The sequence below is a fragment of the Pelophylax lessonae genome (genome assembly GCF_965119305.1).
Source record: "Pelophylax lessonae genome assembly, chromosome: 5".
In the NCBI taxonomy this organism is placed as follows: domain Eukaryota; kingdom Metazoa; phylum Chordata; class Amphibia; order Anura; family Ranidae; genus Pelophylax; species Pelophylax lessonae.
In genome coordinates this window covers 401,525,607-401,547,183 of record NC_138772.1, presented here as the reverse complement: position 1 = coordinate 401,547,183, position 21,577 = coordinate 401,525,607, and the positions used below count along the sequence as shown (strand labels likewise).

General features: G+C 41.6%; 1 protein-coding gene across 3 annotated transcripts in view; it reads left to right on the top strand.

Moving 5' to 3' along the window:
* OSBPL1A (oxysterol binding protein like 1A) overlaps positions 1 to 21,083 on the top strand; it is a 248,851-nt gene extending 227,768 nt beyond the window's left edge. For all 3 annotated transcript variants that reach the window (XM_082258671.1, XM_082258672.1, XM_082258673.1), the window contains 4 exons: positions 4,828 to 4,944; positions 6,582 to 6,705; positions 18,435 to 18,525; positions 20,522 to 21,083. In XM_082258671.1, coding sequence (XP_082114797.1) covers positions 4,828 to 4,944; positions 6,582 to 6,705; positions 18,435 to 18,525; positions 20,522 to 20,624 — 435 coding nt within the window. In that variant the 3' untranslated portion in view covers positions 20,625 to 21,083. The remainder of the gene's footprint in view (positions 1 to 4,827; positions 4,945 to 6,581; positions 6,706 to 18,434; positions 18,526 to 20,521) is intronic.
* Positions 21,084 to 21,577: the final 494 nt, after the last annotated feature.

Below are 21,577 nucleotides of genomic sequence, written 5' to 3'. Positions count from 1 at the left end.
GGCAACTAAACTAATTAGGGGATTGGAGGACCTTGATTATGAAGAGCGTCTCCAATCGCTTGATTTATTCTCCCTGGAGAAGAGACGCCTGAGGGGGGACATGATAGCAATTTTTAAATATCTCAATGGGGATCTCAGCTTAGAAAAAAATCTGTTCAGTCGAAGGGATTGCATGATGACTCGGGGGCACACAATGCGGTTAGAGGAGAAGCGTTTTAACCTCAGGCAACGTGGGGGGTTCTTTACTGTTAGGGCTACAAGACTGTGGAATTCTCTACCACAAGAAGTGGTTTCTGCGGGTAGTATGGTGGCTTTCAAAAGACTATTAGACGTACATCTCAAGGATCAGAACTTTCATGGGTATGTGAGATGATTACAGCCACACACACCTACACAGGTTGAACTGGATGGACTATTGTCTTTATTCAACCTCACCTACTATGTAACTATGTTTAAAGAGAATCCTGTTTTGTTTTCTTTGAGGGTGTTTTCTAGGTGAGCTCCAGTTGTTCCTGGTTGTGCTCCATATTACCTGGTTGGCTACGTTTAGCCTTTGGGGAGTTCTTTGCGTTGTCTTCCCACCCCTCGTGAAAATACTGCTTTTGGACATCCCAGTGGTCTAAGAAGGTATAGAGCTGCGTCTTTCGATGAGCGATAGAGAAAACTGGATTTTTGTACTTACTGTAAAATCCTTTTCCCTGAAGTTCATCTACAGACGTAGCACCCGCCAATCTGCTTCTGAGTGAATGGGGTTTTTTGTCTTCTAAACACTGCTTGCAACAAAACTGACTGTTGTAGCAGAGTGTGTGGGGTTATGCCTGCAGGGACAGCCCCCAAAGGGGTGTTAAAGCGTTTTCCTGCCTAGTGCCTTTTCCTGTTTGGAGGAGCATGACCCAATGCTCTAAGAAGATATGGAGCTGCGTCTGTCGATGAACTTCAGAGAAAAGGATTTTACGGTAAGTACAAAAATCCATTTTTTTCCCGTACGATAAAAATTTGGGATTCTGAATCAGCTGTAGAAAGTTGTGTATACACTATACGAAAATCGTACAAAAATTCTTTGGACGAAAATTTTCTTATAGTGTGTACGAGCCTTTAGGCTGGCTATAGACCGTATGTGTGGATGGAGAATGTTATTTTGGCTAAACGAAAAAAACTAACAAAGTGGATGGAGGAATTCCCCTTGGCCAGGACATTATATTCGGAGAGCGACACCCATAGCTGTCAAAATGCACTATCCATAACATTTTTCCAACATGTCCTTTCAACAGAAGTCGATTAAGCGTTCGCCTTCTGTCAAGCAGGGATTACCACTGATCAAAAATTCAGTCAGTCCCTGCTGAACTGAATGAGTTTCGACCAGTGTATGGCCAGCTTAAGTATATACACACATCGGCCACTTTATTAGGTACACTATAACCAGGTTGGACCCCCTTTGCCTTCAGAACTGCCTTAATGCTTTGTGGCATAGGTTCAACAAGGTGTTGTAAATTTCGGTCCATATTGATATGATGGCATCACGCAGTTGCTGCAGATTTGGCAGCTGCACATCCATGATGCAAATCTCCCGTTCCACCACATCGCAAAGGTGTTCTATTGGATTTGGTGACTGTGGAGGCCATTGAACTCATTGTCATGTTCAAGGAACCAGTGGTGAGATGATTTGAGCTTTGTGACATGGTGCATTATCCTACTGGAAGTAGCCATTTCTGTTTTTCGGACTATTCTCTTTAAACCCTAGAGATGGGTGTGCATGAAAATCTTCACCAAGTCTAGTTGTCTAAATGTATTTAGTTGCTGCCATGTGATTGGCTGATTAGCAATGTACTACCAAGCAATTGAATAGGTGTGCCCAATAAAGTGTGTGTGTGAAATTAAAATGGCTGCATAGTATTCTTTCTTTAATATACTTAAAGTACCATTGGAACATGTTTAAAGAGAACTTCAGTCAGTTCAAAACTCACTAGTACACATATCATTTTAAGTTTAATATCATTCCTTGTCCTTTGTGAGCTCCAGTAACATCTCAGCTGAATGATTTGGGAGGTACATCTGCTGGAATTAATGAAATGGCCAGTTCTATTCATAGTTCTTATATGAAAAGGGCAGAGAATTTTAAAGCTGTTGTAGACTGCAGATATTAAAGAGTATGTAAACCCAACATTTTATATCCCTAAAATATGTGCCTGCTGTACCATGTACTTGTATGAAAAAAGTATCCTGTTCTCTGTATTGCCTCCTTTTTGTGAAATCCTTGGTGTTCCTGCCAGTCCCTCTCCTTGCCTATCAAAAACTGACCACATTAGGCATGACAGCACAGTGTGGTCAGTTTTATAGCTGTGATGGGAACTCTGTCTGTTCTCCTCCAATGATCAGACTGGTCCTGACACACCTCTCCCCCCCCCCCTTCCCTTGCACAGCCTTTACCTGGGAAGATCAGGGTGCTGCTGTTTCTCCTCCCCTAGCTCTTATGCAGCTGAAAACCGAAGGTACAAGGTTAGGGTTTACTTTAATGCACTGAAAAGAAATCAGGAAAACACAGGAAATAGCCATGCATACAGCATGTTTAGTTGATAGCTTATGCAATCGGTTTGTAGTTCTCTTTTTAAACTGTTTGTTCTTTAGGATTCTAAATTTCTGAAGTTTTACATAATGTAAAAACTGAGTTTAGACTGCTTATATAATCATGTTAATCAGATTTCTGTGGGTTAGGTAAATAAAACAAACCATAAGATGTTGGTATCCCTAATTTTCATGGGACTGGAATCCTCAGTTGCAGGTTGTGCCATGCCAAATGTTAGCTCTTTGCATCTCTGTGAGTGCCATCCTACCTTGGGTACCAGACCTCCGCCTGCAAGGGAATGTAAACACATTTAATCTCCTAAGCACTTAGGGTTACCCATTGCTCCTCTTTGGAGTCATTGTGGTATCTGTTTTATTCCACTAAAATCTCTTCTTTGTACAGAATTTGTTAAATAGTGCATGCCTAAACGGTAACTCTAGTCAAAAATGAAATCTTCCCTATTGATAGTATGTTAAATATATTTATCCTTGATATTATTCATTTTTTGGCTAGCTGATTGTGTAGCTTTTAAAGTGTTATCTAAGCTAGACAAAACCGCTTCTACCTGTTTTTCACCGATTTATCTGAATTTGCTAAGCTGTCTTTCACTTCCTGAAAAGGTTGTCAGTCTTTCTTAGATAGGCATGCCTAGACCTGCCCAGCTCCACCCCCATCCCTCCTATCTTTCACAGAACATGATCTCCTGTCTTCATAGCCTCGTTTAGGCTAGCAGCTTCTCCTAAAAGAGAGAGGGCAGGCTTTGGAAATATGTTATGTCCACTCTTCATGGTTCCAGCAGCACATAACACACACACACTGTTAGAACATGTACGATAGATTATAATGCAAAATGTACAGTGTAGAACCATGTGGTTGTTTCTGCATGGCACTGTGATCAGCACTGATGGGCACTGTATGCATGGTGTGGCACATGCCCAGCTTCTGTGAACAGCAGAGGAAGCTAGGGAAGAAATGTCACGTGACTGGCGCAATATATGAAAAAAATAAGGTACAAAGGAACATTTTTGAAAGTTTAGAAGGATACAGATTGATTTCTATTGCTCATTAGTAATGAGTTTAAGGCTCCGTTTCCACCAGTACGACTTGTCATTCAAGTTTGGACACAAAATTGCATGAGAAGTCACATCCCATTGATTTCAATGGCACCCGTTCCCATCTATGAGACTTTGAAAATCAGTGAATTTAAAAAGGTGCCTCCACTACTCTGATGCGACTTTGATCCAGAGAGTGTAAAGTTGGATCAAAGCTGCACTCAGTCGCACTCTAAATCGCACAACTTTGGAGTCAAAATAGTGGAAACATAGCCACTAGGCTAGAGTGTGACTTTGATGCGACTTTTGATGCGTCTTTAAAGGTCAGCTTTGATCCAAATTTACACTCTCTGTATTAAAGTTGCATCAAAGTAGTGCAGGTACCTTTTTCAAAGTCGCTGATTTTCAAAGTTGCATAGATGGTAACGGGGGGCCTTTAAATCAATGGGCTGTGACTTGTCATGCAACTGTATGTCCACAGCCGCATGACAAGTGCGGCTGTGGACATACCACACTAGTGGAAACTGAGCTTTAGTCTACGTTTCCGCTATTGTGATTTGGAGTGCGACTTTGATCCAACTTTAAACTCTCTGGATCAAAGTCGCTTGAAAAGTTGCATCAGTGTAGTGCAGGTATCTTTTCAAAGTCGCATAGATGGGAAGAGGTGCCATTAAAATCAATGGGCTGTGACTGAAGTCATGTGACAGGCACTGAATACTGCAAAATAAAGGTAGAAAAACTGGGATTTTTTCATTTTGAGACATAAGGCTGTACTTGGCTCACATTAATGATTGCAGGACAAATTGAAGTATTAGGCTGTACTTCCACTTTAAGCCTGGTACACACTAATTTTTTTTTTTTCATTCAACCCAGTGGGCCGAAGGAAAAAACCTGACCAATCGCTGTAATAACACAAGCGATGTTAGTACAACCATCTCCCCTATTGTGTTATTGTGTTCTGATAGGGGCACCGACCCATGCCAGAACACATTGGTCAGTGTTTGCAGCCCTTGGATGACATCGTTGATTGGATACTGGTTTTCCAGGCAGCTGTTCCTATAGACCGAACGTCGGCCATTTTTTACTGTACCAGCTGATTTCAGCCGATATTTGGCCCTTGTGTACACAGCATTATTGTTCATGTCTCTGTAAATGAATAAGCACAGTCTTCATTAATTGGTGCAACCCTTCCTTCCAATCTGCATTTTTTAGACTGGAAGCACAGAGGAGCCTGATGAAATGCCACTACCGGATTCCGAGAGTGTACTAGTTATTCCAGGGAGCACTTTGCTGTGGCGAATAGCACCGCGACCCCCCAACTCTACACAGGTGATCATTCATGTTTCCTGTTGCATTCTATAAATGTAAAGCACAAAATAACACATACATGTGGGAAGTTACTACAGCACAGTATCACAATATGTGCAATTGTGAACATTTTTATAGAGATTTCAACTAAAAAAAAAAAAAAAAATAGGGTAAAATAATGAAATAGTCAGCTGACCCAAAACTGATATATCAGTTTGTGATAGATGTTGAAGATTTAAACTAGATTGCAATTTCTTAAAGAGGGTCTTTATTGGTGAGTTCTTTGTTCCTGGGTCTGCACCAGTGTTAAATTTTCGTTTCAAAATTTAACACTGTTTTAGCCAACTAAAATATGACCTAAACAATTCAGATGACTAAAATACGACTAAAACTAAAATGGCATTTTAGTCAAAAGACTATGACTAAAACTAAATCCAAATTTGATATCAAAATTAACACTGGTTATATATCACAACAGCTAAATCTGTGTCTGTAATGCATGTTCAAACCTTAATACCATAAATAACATGTTGGTATATTTTTTACTCCAGGAGTATATAATGAGTTTGGCAATGCTAGAGAAATGCCTAAATAATGCATTACAAAGTAACAAAAACGATTAGATTTTAGTCGACTAATGAACATCCTAAACCAAAACTATTTAAATGCCTAAAATACAACTAAAACTCAAATGGCATTTAGTCAAAAGACTACGACTAAACTATATTGAAATTCAATGTCAATATTAACACTGGTCTGCACAACTGCGAATACAGAGGCAGAATCTGCTCCCCAAGCTCCACATATAGCTAAAGCATCCTTTTGGGAAGACTGACCTTTTAAATGGACTTGTTGTCAAAGTTCACGTTTCAACTGCATCTATATGGTACATACTAACCTTACTAAAGAACACTATCTTTGTGATTAAAGAAAAAAAAAAAAGAACAACTTTTTTGGCATTAAATTAAAAAAAAAAACCCTTCTTCTGAGAAGCCAAGACTAGACTACAATCATATAAAGTGCCTTAAAAACGTATTCATACTCCTTACAATGTTCCACATTTTGTCATGTTACAACCAAAAACGTAATGTATTTTATTGGGATTTTATGTGATAGACCAACACAAAGTGGCACATAATTGTCAAGTGGAAGGAAAGGTTTTTCACCATTGTCAGTTAAAGTAACACAGTGCTGTATCGCAAAAAATGGTCTGGTCATTAAGGGGGAAAAACCTTCCGGGTTCCTAAGTGGTTGAAGTGTTTAAAGTACCAATCAGTTCTAGTTTGTAAATCTTGAACATAGATTCTAATAGAAGTACTGATTGCACTTTAAACAAGTTGCTCGCAGGCTTCAGCACTCAAGCTTGCTGAAGCTTGCTATCAGCTTGCTTAAAGTGGCAATCAAGACCCCCATTTGGATCTGTGTTTAACATTTATAAACTGGAGTTGATTGGTGTTTTTAAAAGCTTCAACAAAGCTTACTGCAAGCTCTGCAATACTTTGTCAAAGCTTCATGTTCACATTGCTTTTATACAAGCTGAAACCAGGCCTGTGAGAACATTCTGATAGTTGTGTGATAATATATTACTTGATTAGTAAGACGTGATGTATATTAATTACTTGTGTAAAATCTGTTCTTTTTTCTGTTTGTGCTTTCAGATGTACAACTTCACTCTCTTTGCTATGGCCTTGAATGAGCTGGAAAAGGGCATGGAAAGCATCGTTCCTAAGACAGACTGCAGACTACGACCTGATATTAGGGCAATGGAAAATGGGGATATAGGTAAATGCTTGAAAAAATTTAAGATCAAAGACTAAAAAAAACTAAAACTCTATCAAGACTTATAGCAAACTAGTATGAATAGAGAATTGTATGAGATCTGCCTCTACGGTCTTGTTTTTTCTTGGGTGTAAGTTCCAAGATAGTCACATCAATTCTAGCTTCCTAACCAGTGAGTCGCTATTCTTAAGCAAGCATGCAGTCAGTGAAGTCTAAGAAGTATATTTTCCTGCGTGCTTGTGTCAGATCAGTCACTCTCTAGATAGGCAGGATTATTGTTTTAGCCCTGAAATCGGCACTTTTCAAATAAACCTACCATGAGATATACACAGAGGCAGCCATAGCTGAGGGATGAGCCAAATGTACCTGGGTTCAGTTTAAGGCAGGTTTGTAGAACATAACTAAAATTTGGGTTCCAAATCCAAGCCCCATTGGGAGCCAGTTGTTAACCACTTCCCTTCCAGCCTATAGACCAAGGGCCAAACGGGTGGCCGCGCAGAGATGCCATCTGTCACCGGCTGTGTCCACGGGACACAGCTGATGACTGATCAGAGTACCGGTACCATGTGACTGTTGTGACGAATCACAGCAGGTCACATGACATTTGTACACGGCTTCCTTGCATGCCATACATTGTGTGTAATTGTAGCTGGCTGTAATTGGTCAATTTGATCACATACAGACAGGGCCAATTACAGCCCATCTGTACCATGTGATTAGCTTTGACCAATCACAGCTAATTACAACAAAACAGACTGAGTGATTCCGTTTCATTCAGTAAAATGCTTGCTTATGGCAATGTAATACACTGCTTTAAATAATCTTAATGTGTAAAAAAAAAAAGAAATGTAAGAGGCATGGCAGATTTTTTTGAAGTTGTAATTTTGTGGGAAAAAAAAATGTCTTTTTTTTTTTTCATACCGTCACCAATCAGTGTCCCCGATTTCTTTTTTTTTTCCCAAAAAATTATGACACAAAATTACAAATTCAAATAACCAGCCATGCCTCTTACTAAATACCTTGGACTGTCTACTTTTCAAAATGGGGTCATTTGGAAGGTATTTCCACTGTCCTGGCATTTTAGGGGATCAAGAATTTAAATAGGCTGTCAGTATATCAGGACTGATCAATTTTTAAATTTAAAGTCCACAAACTATGGTATACACTGTATCTTTCCTACAGACTAAATAATAAACACTGATTTGGGTTATTTTCAACAAAGAAATGTAGAATACATTTTGGGCTACATTTTTGAAGAACAATTATTTATTTGCAAAACTTTATAACCGAAATGAAGAAAAACGTGTTTTTCAAAATTTTCTGTTTTTTTTCATTTATTTAGCAAAAGATAAAAAACCCAGAGGTGATTAAATACCACCAAAATAAAGCTCTATTTGTGTGTACAAAATGATAAAAATTTAGTTTGGGTACAGTGTTGTATGACTGCGCAATTGTCATTCAAAGTGTGACAGCACTGAAAGCTGAAAATTTGCCTGGGCAGGAAGGGGGTAAAAGTGCCCAGTATTGACGTGGTTAAAAACAGTAATGGCAATTTTCTAGGCTAATAGAGAAGAGAGGGTGGGCACTGCCCTGGGGAACATATATTAAAGCAAAAATGAAAACAAAAATTTTTAGCTGGTGGGAAACCGCAATTTTAGCAATTTAAGGGCAACATTAAAATTGAAAAAATCCTTTAAATAATGTGCCTGGGGGATGCCTGTAGCCAGCCTGTGAAGTAGTACATCCGTATGATGGATACCACCGACTGTAGTTAAACTGACACTGGCAAAGAAAAAATCACTGCTCAAATTGCTTGCAAATGACTGCTTTGGCTGCTTTAAATATCTGGCTAGCCATTACTTTCAGCATAGGAATACATACCACACGATTCCTATTTTCGATGAGTCTGGTATAAATGTTAAGGATGACCTCACAAAAAAAAATTGTTGTGGGGGTCCCCCTCAAATACCATATTATATACATTTTAGGAAGGAATCCCTTGCAAAAAACATCTATACCAGAACCTTATCTAAACATTCAGCCTTTGCTGGCCAGGAAAGGGAAGGAGGCAAGTGTGCACCCCTCTCCTTCTTGAACCATACCAGGCCATATATCCTCAATTGGGGAGGGGGGGGTGGGAATTCCCCATGCGGAGCACCCTGACCCCTTTACTCATTCCACAAAAAAAGTAAAACCCACACCGTTTTTAAAAAGTCCTGACTGATAGGCTGCATGTTTAGTAAGGGTTTGGTGTGGATTTTTAAGGGGACCTTATGTTTAGTTTATTTTACTTGTTTTTTTTGCATGGGGCTCCCTCTTAAAATATGGATTCTGGGAGGGACCCCATGCCACTTTTTTCACAATCTCGGCCCTATGTTTACATTCTGTAGAATAAGGTCAATGGGGATAAGTAATGGTTTCTAGGCTGCAGGTGGCAGCCTAAAAATGAGTAGTGAAATATTCACTGTAGTGCAGGTTTCATTTAATTGGGGATTGTTGGAGCAACACAGATAACGGAAATTTTCCTATCAAATGCTTACCATAATTTTCCTTTCCTGATGGAATCCATACCAGTATACATATGGGTTAACCCTGCCTCCACTCCTCCCCTATAGGACCCCACTCCCATAAATCTTTGCTCTGAGCCAGAGCCATAACTAGCCTACTCATGACTCTGGGAGGAAACTCCTGCTGCCATACAGTCCATCAGGAAAGTAAAATTAAGGTAAGTATTTGATAGGAAATTTTCTGTTTTCCTGACAGACTCCATGGCAGTATACGTATGGGAAATAACTAGCTATACACACTCGGGTGGGCAATTGCAGATCAAAAGAAAAGGGTTTAATTAACACGGTCAACCTACAGGATTTGTAAACCAAAAATAACAGAAGAGGCTGGCTCTACACAATAATGAGCCATAAATGTATTGATCGGGGACCACAAGGCTGCCCTACCGATTAAATTGGGAACCATATGCTACAAAGCCACCCAGGATGTGGACACACTCCTTGTCAAATGAGCGGTCTCCATCCCCAAAGGAGCTAAGCCCTCGACTCTTGTCAGCCTGTCGGATGGCCCAGACACTCCATGCCACAGTCAAATATTCTGTGCTGTGCTCAAACAATAAAATATTGCTTCACTCCACTCGTTAAGGTGCTCCAAGTGACTGGTGCTCTTTAACCACTTGCCGACTGCCTAACGACGATTTACGTCGGCAGTCAGCACCTCACAGGCAAAGCGACGTAGGTCCACGTCGCTAGCCTGTGAGAGTCTAGGGAGCGAGCGCGCGCCGCTGGAAGCGCGCTCCCGCTCGCTCAAAGACCCCCCCCCACCCCCGCGCGAGTGACCGGCGGACCCAATGTCCGCCGGTAACTCGCGATCGTCGGTTACAGAGGGAGAAAGGCAGGCAGCTAATGTAAACAAAGTCGCCTGTCATTCTCCCCTGTGTAACAGCACAGATCATACGGTCCTGCTATGTAGGACCGTTGATCTGTGCTGTTACACCACTAGCCACATCCAATCACAGTAAGAAAAACGCCCCTAGGGACACACATAACCCCTCCCTCTCAAATAAAGTTAACCCCTTCACTACCAGTGTCATTTTTACAGTAACCGTGCATATGTATAGCACTGATCACTGTAGTAATGTCACTGGTAACCCCAAAAGTGTCAAAAATGTCAGTCAAGGGTCCGATCTGTCCGCCGCAATGTCGCAGTCCTGCAAAAAAAATCGCAGATCGCCGCCATTACTCGTTAAAAAAAAAAACAATAAAAATGACAAAAATCTTTCCCTTAGTTAGTAAACGCAATAACTTTTGCGGAAACCAATCAAAATACGCTTTTTGCGATTTTTTTTTTTTTTTTTTACCAAACCTATGTAGCAGAAAACAAATTGGCCTAAAATTTTGATTTTTACATTTTTTTGGGGGGGAATTTCATATAAAAAAATGTGAAAAATATTATTTTTTGCAAACTTGTCGCTCTTTTTTTGTTTATAGCGCATGATCAAAAAATCGCACAGGTGATCAAATAGCACCAGAAGAAAGCTCTGTTTGTGGGGGAAAAAAGGTCGTCAATTTCCTTTGGGTACAGCGTCGCATGACCGCACAATTGTCCGTTAAAGTCACGCCGTGCCGAATCGCAAAATAGGCCCTGGTCAGGAAGGGGGTAAAATCTTCCGGGGCTTAAGTGGTTAAGCAGCTCACCTCATAAATAGTCATGAAGAGTAATGCATGCATCAGTGGTATACAGATAGTCTGCATATCTCTCCTCTTCAGGGATCCAACCTCCAGTGAACCAGCCTCCAGGTCCCAGTATCACTCAGGTAAAGAAAGGGAGAAGGATCTAATGCTCTCAGTTTTAACTTTTTATTAGAAATAAAAATAGTATGGCACTTACAAATGCATCACTTAAGGCAGTGTGGGCTTAGACAGGCTGACAGCGTGTGAAGACAAGACCGTCCTAGGTTTGACGAGTAGGCTCCTCTCCTGTACACATTGCGTCATGTGACTTTGTCAGCAGGGGACTCCTGCTGACAAAGTCACATGACGCAATGCATACAGGGGAGGAGCCTACTCGTCAGACATCAGACCTAGGACAGTCTTGTCTTCACATGCTGTCAGCCTGTCTAAACCCGCACTGCTTTATGTGCTGCGTTTGTAAGTGCCATACTATTTGATTTCTAATAAAAAGTTAAAAATGAGAGCATTAGATCCTTCTCCCTTTCTTTACCTGAGTGATACTGGGACCTGGAGGCTGGTTCACTGGAGGTTGGATCCCTGAAGAGGAGAGATATGCAGACTATCTATATACCACTGATGCGGGTATGACTCTTCATGAGTCTATTTATGAGGTGAGCAGCTTAAAGAGCACCTTAACAAGTGGAGTAAAGCACTATTTTATTGTTTGAGCACAGCACAGAATATTTGATTGGGATATTTACATCACCCATTCTTTGTTTGGGACTTCTTTCAGTTATTTTGCATTTATGCACCATTGCATTATTTATTCATTTATTTGGATTTTTTTACTCAGTGTTATTTTATTATTAGTGTGATTTTTCACTGCACATACTTTTTGCACAATTTATATTGATTTACCATTTATAGTGATATTTCATCTGATCTGATTTATGTATGCTTTGAGTCACTATTGTACCTTTTAAATTTTGGCGCAGCATTATTGATTACTTTTATATCCACTGGTGTAATGTGTTAACACTGAATGCTTGCAGCCTTAGATTTTGTTGCTATTTTTACATAATTATTATTGTGGTTTTGCACAGATTATTATATTCTTTAAGTTTTATGGATGTAGAAATGCACCCAGTGACAGAAGTTCTGGCCTGATGAGAAGGGACACTGGATTCAGGTAGCTGAACAGTGCTAGCAAGGGGAACCATGGCCTAATTGGCCAATAAGGTACTACTACCTCCACAACTTCTGTTCAGGGTTTTCGTAGAATCCCAAGGATGACCAGGACTTGAAGAAATGCACAGGCCCCGCTGCATTTCCAATATTCCGTCAGGGCATCTGCGCCTGAAAAACGTAGAAGACCATTCCTTGTTGTCAAACTTCACTAGAAAGAAAGTCTGTTAGAAATTTTGGATTCTGGGGAAAAAAGTCTCTAAGATGTAGGCTCGATTCTTCTTAACCCAAGACATAATTGGCTCCGCTTCCTGTAACAGTCTGTTAGTTTTCCCTTGTCTTTTAACGTTGGAGACCGCTGTAGTGTTGACTAGCCTAAGAGAACTGATGCTCCCTTCTTTATATGGTGAAAGACCTGTAAGTTGCAGAAGGCTGCCCGGATTTTCAGAATGTTCAACACAATCTTGTGAAATTGACAGCCCCGCCTGCCTCAAGCTATCCCCAATAGGCAGCAAGCCCCCCATCCCATATTGGTGGTATCAAACGTGATTGTGAACCAGGAAATGGAGCAATGGATGGCAAATGAGCCAGTTTCTCTATTGCAGCCACCAGGGGACTCACTCTCATGACTGAGGTTATGTACAGTGCCTTGCGAAAGTATTCGGCCCCCTTGCACTTTGTGACCTTTTGCCACATTTCAGGCTTCAAACATAAAGATATAAAACTGTCATTTTTTGTGAAGACTCAACAACAAGTGGGACGCAATCATGAAGTGGAACGAAATTTATTGGATATTTCAAACTTTGTTAACAAATAAAAAACTGAAAAATTGGGCGTGCAAAATTATTCAGTCCCTTTACTTTCAGTTCAGAAAACTCTCTCCAGAAGTTCAGTGAGGATCTCTGAATGATCCAATGTTAAACTAAATGACTAATGATGATAAATAGAATTCACCTGTGTGTAATCAAGTCTCCGTATAAATGCACCTGCACTGCGATAGTCTCAGAGGTCCGTTTAAAGCGCAGAGAGCATCATGAAGAACAAGGAACACACCAGGCAGGTCCGAGATACTGTTGTGGAGAAGTTTAAAGCCGGATTTGGATATAAAAAGATTTCCCAAGCTTTAAACATCCCAAGGAGCACTGTGCAAGCGATAATATTGAAATGGAAGGAGTATCAAATCACCGCAAATCTACGAAGACCTGGCCGTCCCTCTAAACTTTCAGCTCATACAAGGAGAAGACTGATCAGAGATGCAGCCAAGAGGCCCATGATCACTCTGGATGAACTGCAGAGATCTACAGCTGAGGTGGGAGACTCTGTCCATAGGACAACAATCAGTCGTATACTGCACAAATCTGGCCTTTATGGAAGAGTGGCAAGAAGAAAGCCATTTCTTAAAGATATCCATAAAAAGTGTTGTTTAAAGTTTGCCACAAGCCACCTGGGAGACACACCAAACATGTGGAAGAAGGTGCTCTGGTCAGATGAAACCAAAATCGAACTTTTTGGCAACAATGCAAAACGTTATGTTTGGCGTAAAAGCAACACAGCTCATCACCCTGAACACACCATCCCCACTGTCAAACATGGTGGTGGCAGCATCATGGTTTGGGCCTGCTTTTCTTCAGCTGGGACAGGGAAGATGGTTAAAATTGATGTTGAAGATGGATGGAGCAAAATACAGGACCATTCTGGAAGAAAACCTGATGGAGTCTGCAAAAGACCTGAGACTGGGACGGAGATTTGTCTTCCAACAAGACAATGATCCAAAACATAAAGCAAAATCTACAATGGAATGGTTCACAAATAAACATATCCAGGTGTTAGAATGGCCAAGTCAAAGTCCAGACCTGAATCCAATCGAGAATCTGTGGAAAGAACTGAAAACTGCTGTTCACAAACGCTCTCCATCCAACCTCACTGAGCTTGAGCTGTTGTGCAAGGAGGAATGGGCAAATTTTTCAGTCTCTTGATGTGCAAAACTGATAGAGACATACCCCAAGCGACTTACAGCTGTAATTGCAGCAAAAGGTGGCGCTACAAAGTATTAACTTAAGGGGGCTGAATAATTTTGCATGCCCAATTTTTCAGTTTTTTATTTGTTAAAAAAGTTTGAAATATCTAATAAATTTCGTTCCACTTCATGATTGTGTCCCACTTGTTGTTGATTCTTCACAAACAATTACAGTTTTATATCTTTATGTTTGAAACCTGAAATGTGGCAAAAGGTCGAAAAGTTCAAGGGGGCCGAATACTTTCACAAGGCACTGTAGATGACTTGAATTCTGCTTCCTGGCTCCCACTGCTGGAGAAACACCTTCCGGAAGGGCCGCCTTCCTCAGAGCATCCACTTGACCAACGGATCCGTAGACCTCATTTTAGACACTGAAAGGCATGCAGGTGGGAAGAAGACAGGGCCAGGAGTATTCTGTTCCAGAACATCGGGATCCAAGGACAAAGCAATGGTCCTCTTGATTATTTCGAACTAAGCCCCAAGGCACACAAGAGACTGAGTCTTTTCCAGAATCAGCCAGCAGCCAAATTTTGAGGAGCAGCTGCACTCTGTCTTGGATCAGTAGGAGAAGAACATCCACGTAACTATGCAGGTGTATGCGCCTTGCTTTGATAAAGACCTTAACATCTAATGCGATCCTAAACACAGGGTGATGTTGTAAGCCCAAATGGTAGACAAACAAGCTGGAGATGGTCTTGACCTACGGCAAACCTAAGAAACTTGCGGAAGTCTTCTACAATGGGAACATATAAGTAAGCATCTTTAGGTCTATTGGAAATGAGCCAGTCATCTGGCTGGACCCCCTATGAATCAGGGACAATGTTTCCATCTTGAACTTCTTTGATAAAAATTGGTTTAGGTGTGTGAGGTCTAAAATTGGCCTCAGCAAGCCGCTCCTCTTCATAACCATAAATAGAGGCAAGTACATGCCCTGAAATCTCTTGCATCCTGGGACTGGCACAGCAGCACTTTGCGACACCAGTGACTTTACGTAATACAAGAGTATATGCTTAATTTTACCTCAGTGTGAGGCAAAATCCGTGGAAACGAATCCGGGATGAGGAGGACTTCTGATGGACTATGCGTGTACTGTAAAGACTGCTTGGACATTCCAATAGTGTGAGGCTCAAATTCAGTAGCTTCTTGTATACCTTAGGTCAAGATTTTATCATAAATCTAAGGGGATATCTGACCTATTCACCAGCTCTTCCTGCAATCTAGATCTGGTCTGTTAAAAAAAAAAAAAAAAAGTGCGACCCTCGCACGCTTTGAACTTTGTCCTCTAGACTGTGTCGTCTTCCGGCGTAGCATGCACTGGTCCTGAGGCAAGACCCAACTTGCCAACTGAGTCCCGGGTTACGGTGCTGATCAGCTTGCCAAAAGATGAAGCTCCTTCAAAGGGATCTTACGCTAGGCCTGTTATAGGCTGGATCAGCAAGCCCAGGCCCTAGCCATAGCACTAACTTTGCCATAACTGACAGGAGCAAAACCCACGCCACTTTACGGATGATGTCAACTTGAGCCTCATCATGGAAACTACATCCGCTCCGGTTCCTGAACTACCGAGTTTCTGAAAACGCTCTTGAATACTGCGTCCGCATTCTCCTTCCACGTTTCCATCACTTTAAACATGGCCACAAGCGGCTAGGCCGACTTTCAGGTCATTCACTGCATCTTCCAAGGAAAACTGACATGCTTGCTTGCCTCATTAAGGCCTCAACAACTAGAGAGACAGCCTTTAGATGCTTCACGTCCTTATCTCTGAATAGATAGAGCTTGGCCATTTTGCTCAGAAGGGAGGTATATATTGCGACCTTGCTCCACTCGACCAAAATGATGTCCCTTTTTTCCGTCAGGCATGGGAAATTAGAACACTCTCTCTAGAGGTGCTTAAAGAACTTCCACTTGCTTTGCAGGAGACTCTACAGGTTCTTACTCATGTAAATGCCCCATCATTGTCTTGATTGACCAAGGGCATCACAAAGGCAAAGGAACTCATCTCGCTCTGCCTCACATTCTGAAGTCTTCATGGATGGATGGCTTGGTTAGGACGGTTCCAGTTCTTCCTGGCTGTCTCTAGTGGGAGAACACGCCGTAACGGCTGTTGGACTTTGCGCGTGGCTTGTACCTAACTCAAGAGTTTTCTGTACTATGCGCATCATCAGAGATTCCATTTCATGGAAATCACCATCCCTGGGCTTAGTATGGCTCACACATAGACTTGCCCTCTGGGACCTAAGTCCTGCATCCCCAGCAGGCCCCTTCCTTGGAGCCGCTGACATGGCGATGGATGTGGGGCCTAAAGGAGGATTCAGAACTTCTGCTATGAAAGGCTGGACCTTGACGGTGACTAATGAAGACTAAATCTGGAAGAAGACTGTTGATGTAGTGACGTAATGAGGTCTTTATCATCTTGTGCTGTGTGTTTTCAATCTGACCTAGATAGACTTAAAAACCTAAAAAGAAACAAAATAGGGTAGAAAGGAAAGGGTTAAAAACCCAAAAGGAGTGCCCAAGAAAGCAAGGAAAGGGTTAAACACACCCTCTTCTCCCCGCTACACAAGGGCTGGCCACAAGGGAGGAGGGCAGCGATACATCCGTAGTGTGGAAACTGCACACACAGCCAACCTATACAGGTGATAGAACCATCAGGATCACACACACAGGCAGCACACAAGAGTTATTGCAGAGCACATACCTGTGATGATTGCATACAGCATTTAGGGAAACTACTGCAGTCCCTGGGCAGGAGTAACCCAGAGAGCGGTGACTTGGACCGCAAATGCGCTCCAGCCGCCATAGGCTGGAAGACACTAGAGCCAGGGAAGAAAAAACAGACAAACACACACAACTGCTGCCATGGAATATGCAAAATAAAAGTATAGATCATCACACACGGCATCCCCACGACCATGCCTGGATCCAGAAGACGCTGCTGCATGGGCCCAGCGCATTTATGGCCACCTGCTTGTAGCAAGGCTCTTAGGCCATACTGCAAATTTGCTTGCCAGTGACCAAGCTTAAGCTCTTCATGGCACCGCTAATAGCAGTGGATTGCTGGAGACTCCACATGGCACCAAATCCATTGCCCTTCTCCACCCCGTTAATCGCTGGGGACTTCACGTGGCCCCGAATCCATCGCCCTTCTCCATCCCGCTAATAGCTGGAGACTCCACACGTCTTCCGGGGGAACAGGTTGCCGTACAACCAGGCCTCGATCGTGGACACTTCATCCAAGGTAGGACTTCAACCGTTCTGGTCCTTAGGAGGAGGACAAAAAAGGAACGCGGCCTCTGGCTCAGAGCAAAGATTTTCGGGAGTGGGGTCCTATAAGGGGGGTGGGGGGTGGAGACAGGCTTAACCCATACGTATGCTGCCATGGAGTCTGTCAGGAAAGTTCTATTTTTAAACATTCTTATAAACAGACACCCTTAGGGCTCATGCACATGGCCATACAGTGCCCAGGTCCTGTGTATACACTTTCCTGGGACCCACAGCTGCTGCATACTGCTGCTCATACACATCAAGTTGAAGATGCAGCTGTATGTGGATGTTCGCTGAGGGTTTCGTAAAGCCCATCCATCACGCATATAGTGTGGGTCCAGAGCATTTGTCTATTTGCGTGCAGGTGCTTTATGTGACTTCTGGCCTACACCTGTGTACAGCCGAATCTTCTAATTGATGGCTATAGGCAGTTGTACGCAACCGCTATGGGTTCCAGAGAGGGGTTTTGTGCAGGCTCTGGATGCCATACGTCCGTTTCTATAAGTCCTTGTATTTGTCAATAGAATATAGTCACCAATCTGCACCAGCTTGGGCAGCCCATAGATGGCTCAATTTTCTTTCCTTCCACCTGCCCATATTTGGATCGAATGTTGGCCAATCCCTGATTCTATCCATCTGGTATGACTAACAGGACTGCATCTGGTATTATGCAGTCACTGTTTAGCGGATAATTTTCCACCAGGCTTGGTTGATTTTTAAATCAACATTTGTCAAGCTGGGTGTTGCAGACAGAGCCATCAGCTGCACCAATTTCAGCCGCCTCAGCAGGAATCTGTTAGGTGAACTTTGTGGATGTGGGTACCAAAGCAATAATTGGGCTCACAGAAAGAAACAAAACCCCCATACAAATATTTTTTCCATGCTCTATACTAAACTGAAATCGAAGAGTGTAGTGGGAATTTTGCCTAATGCCAGCATTGCAACTGCACACTGGTGCACTGGCAGCTTTTTTGTTTGCCATAATGGTAAAATTCTGTGTTTTAATTATTTTGATTATTGATCTGATTGCAGAATCTTTTGTTTTTCTGTTAATTACTTATAACACCAAATCTTTTTCTTTTAAGACACTGCAAGTGAGGAAAAGAAGAGGCTGGAAGAGAAGCAGAGAGCAGCACGTAAGAATCGCTCCAAGTCCGACGAAGACTGGAAAACCAGGTAAGTACCAACAGTTCAGTTTATGCACGTGAGATCAAGGTGGTTTCCTAATGGAACAAACATTTCTACTTTTAAATTAGTTGCTTTTTTCTGACCTCTAGCTGCAGAAGAAGTGATTACATCATTGTTATCCATGTTTGTTTACTGGCATTGTTGTGCAGCCACTGTAAGTTACAGATATGAGGGGTCCTGAGAGCTGGATAGGTCCCAAGCTGCCAACCATAGTGTTTTAAATGTAATAGCAATAATATTGTAAGGCTCCATGCATTATAGATGAGAATGCAGAAACCTTTAGTATCCTCTGATGCTCCAGCAGGCTTATAATAAGTTATGATTTCTTAACCATTCGTAATCAGTCTTTGTATTTTTTGGCTTCAGTAACTATAGGTTGCTCCAGTAAATACATCATCTTTTGTGTTTGCATCGACTGTAGAATTCTTCTCTCTATAGGGCCATGTTCACACTTTGCTTAGTTGGAACTTGGGCTCCCGTTCAATATTTTATGTGGTCGATTTTCACAATTCCTAACTGTCCAAGTGTGATCAGGGCCTAATAGTTACACTGAACAATCTCAAATTTAAAATTCACACCGTATCTACGAAGTCTTAATTTTTTTCATGAGGTTCTATACCTCTAATAGTCATGCATATGTGGAATAAGAAAAAAATAAAAATCGCAACCTTTTTTTCTGTGGTCACCACTCCTTCTTGGACTGTCCTAGCTGTCTACGGAGAGAATGGGTGTAAACTGAGCATGGCTCACACTAAACTCTATATCTGATAGCAGGGCACAGACGATAAATGACTGGCTGTCTCATTCAGATTAGCTCATTTTCATATTACAGCACCTCCAACTTTAAATGGCAACATGATTATGTATAGAAACCTACCAAGCTCTGCTATTAGAAAATACAGATATATTTGTGTTTGGACTGGTGTCTTTGAAAGCAAAAACTCACCTGTGACCACCAGAGACTCTTGAGCACTGTGTATACAGAAGCTTGTACAAGAAATCATGTTGTTAAGCACCAAGAGCAGTCATGTCATCACCTCACAGCCCAAAATAATATGTTTGCTTTCTTCCTTTTTCTTTTCTTGAATTGGGTCATTATTGTTTTCGTTTGCTGTTATTTGAATTTAGTTAAAGGATAGGTACACTTTAAAAAATAAATAAATACACATTTTTTTTTGCAGGTAAAAATATATGCATTTATTATTTCTTTTGTTAGGGACCTGTAAAGCAATGCACTCACAATCAGCAGATCGTGGGTGTAATGGCAGGGTTCTGCAGACTGTCTGTGTAGCTGTCTGCCTGTACCTCCAGAATGGGAAGGCAGTTACACTTTGACAGGAAGCTTTGTGAACTACTAGAGTGATCAACATTGCCCTGGTAGTTTATTGCGGTTGTTGGGACTTGCAATTTTCCCATTCACAGAACACTGTAAATGAATGACATGGCTGGGTGGGCGGAGCCCCGCACTGCCACATTTTTTCTAGATGGTAACAGCGAGGGAGGGGGGGGGGGTCACTCACTCACTGTGGAAACAGGGATGGTTCTAGGGGCTGGTGCATATGTACCATGTTACACCATGAATATGGATTCTTTTATCGCTGCAAGTGGCAAAATCCTTCAAACCAAAGTTCCTGGTTCTGCTTCCCTGTACTATGAAGTTGTAATTCTCCTTCTGCATTATCACTATTCTAAAATGAATTTTAAATCATAGCAGGGAGAATATGATACTCCATAATGGCTTCAGATGAGCAGATCTGGAAACTGACTGACAGAGGTCTGATACCTGGCAAACCTCCCTTGAGATAAAAGAAGTCACTGGGTAGTGTAAACATCTAGTATTTTGCCAAAACCAAAAATACCAATTTTGTGTGGAATGACATTTTAACCAGATGAAAATGAATGTTTTTGTGCTTTATAGAAAGTGGAGATTTTATATATATTGCATTGCTTTTCCATAGTACATGCATCAATTTTCTTTTAACAGATGGTTCCTCCAAGGCCCTAATCCCTACAACAATGCACAGGACTGGCTGTATTCTGGAAAGTACTGGGACAGGAGCTATACAAGCCTCCCCGATATCTATTGAATGTGGCACATTGCAAGAGGAGTCTTTTACATCTGTATCACATGTAGACTTGTGTGTTCTGACGTCATGAAAATCGCACCTTCTCAACCCCTTAGCACTTACTGTAAGAGTCCTACTGGCTTAGTTGCCTTCTGTAAAGAACGAAGCATCTTCTAAGTTACCGTGACCACCAGTAGGAAGTTTAGAGGTGGAATGGTGCTGAAAGCCATTAGGCTCACATCTTAGTATCTTAAATTTTAGCTGAAGCAGAAATTCTAATACCATTTTCATAAGCGTGAAGCATGTTTATTGAATAAAGAATGTCAGGTGTTTCTCCCGGGTGATTCAGGCGGCCGTGGGCCTGTCTGTGGAATGGGAGATATAAGCACAATGGGGCATAGTGTTTTATGTAAAGAAAGGATTTTATTTCTATTCCTCAGCAGCAACTCCTATTGACTTCATTTCTCAGTATAGGGGGATATATATATATATGTGCCCGGTGTTTGAGGGTTTGCTTTAAATCAGGCCACCATTCTAATTTGTGTGTATAGTGTATTTGGTCTGAGACTTGTCTATGTCTAACTCTATAAATATTACTGAATGTTGGGGGTGCAACCAGCCATTTTATCCATGTTTGTCTTGGTGATGTTCATCTATGTAATTAAAGACTGGATATAGAATGTACTTGAAGCATACACCTCTGACCAGAAGATTTGCACATGTACAGAACATTTTACTCCCCATAATAGACATTACATATCATTATAGCGGAATTAAGACATCCTAGATCCAGTCTGACAGACCAAAGAAGAGTATTCTTATCTTTAAATGTTCTTTTATTGAGGATCCACATTCCTAATGGCCTCGTGTCTAATAATTCCTTACACCTACAGCACAAACTAGATAGGCCTGTGAATATTGTGACCTACTGTGCAGAAATATTTCTATTGTGTTAGAATATTGTCTGTGATGTA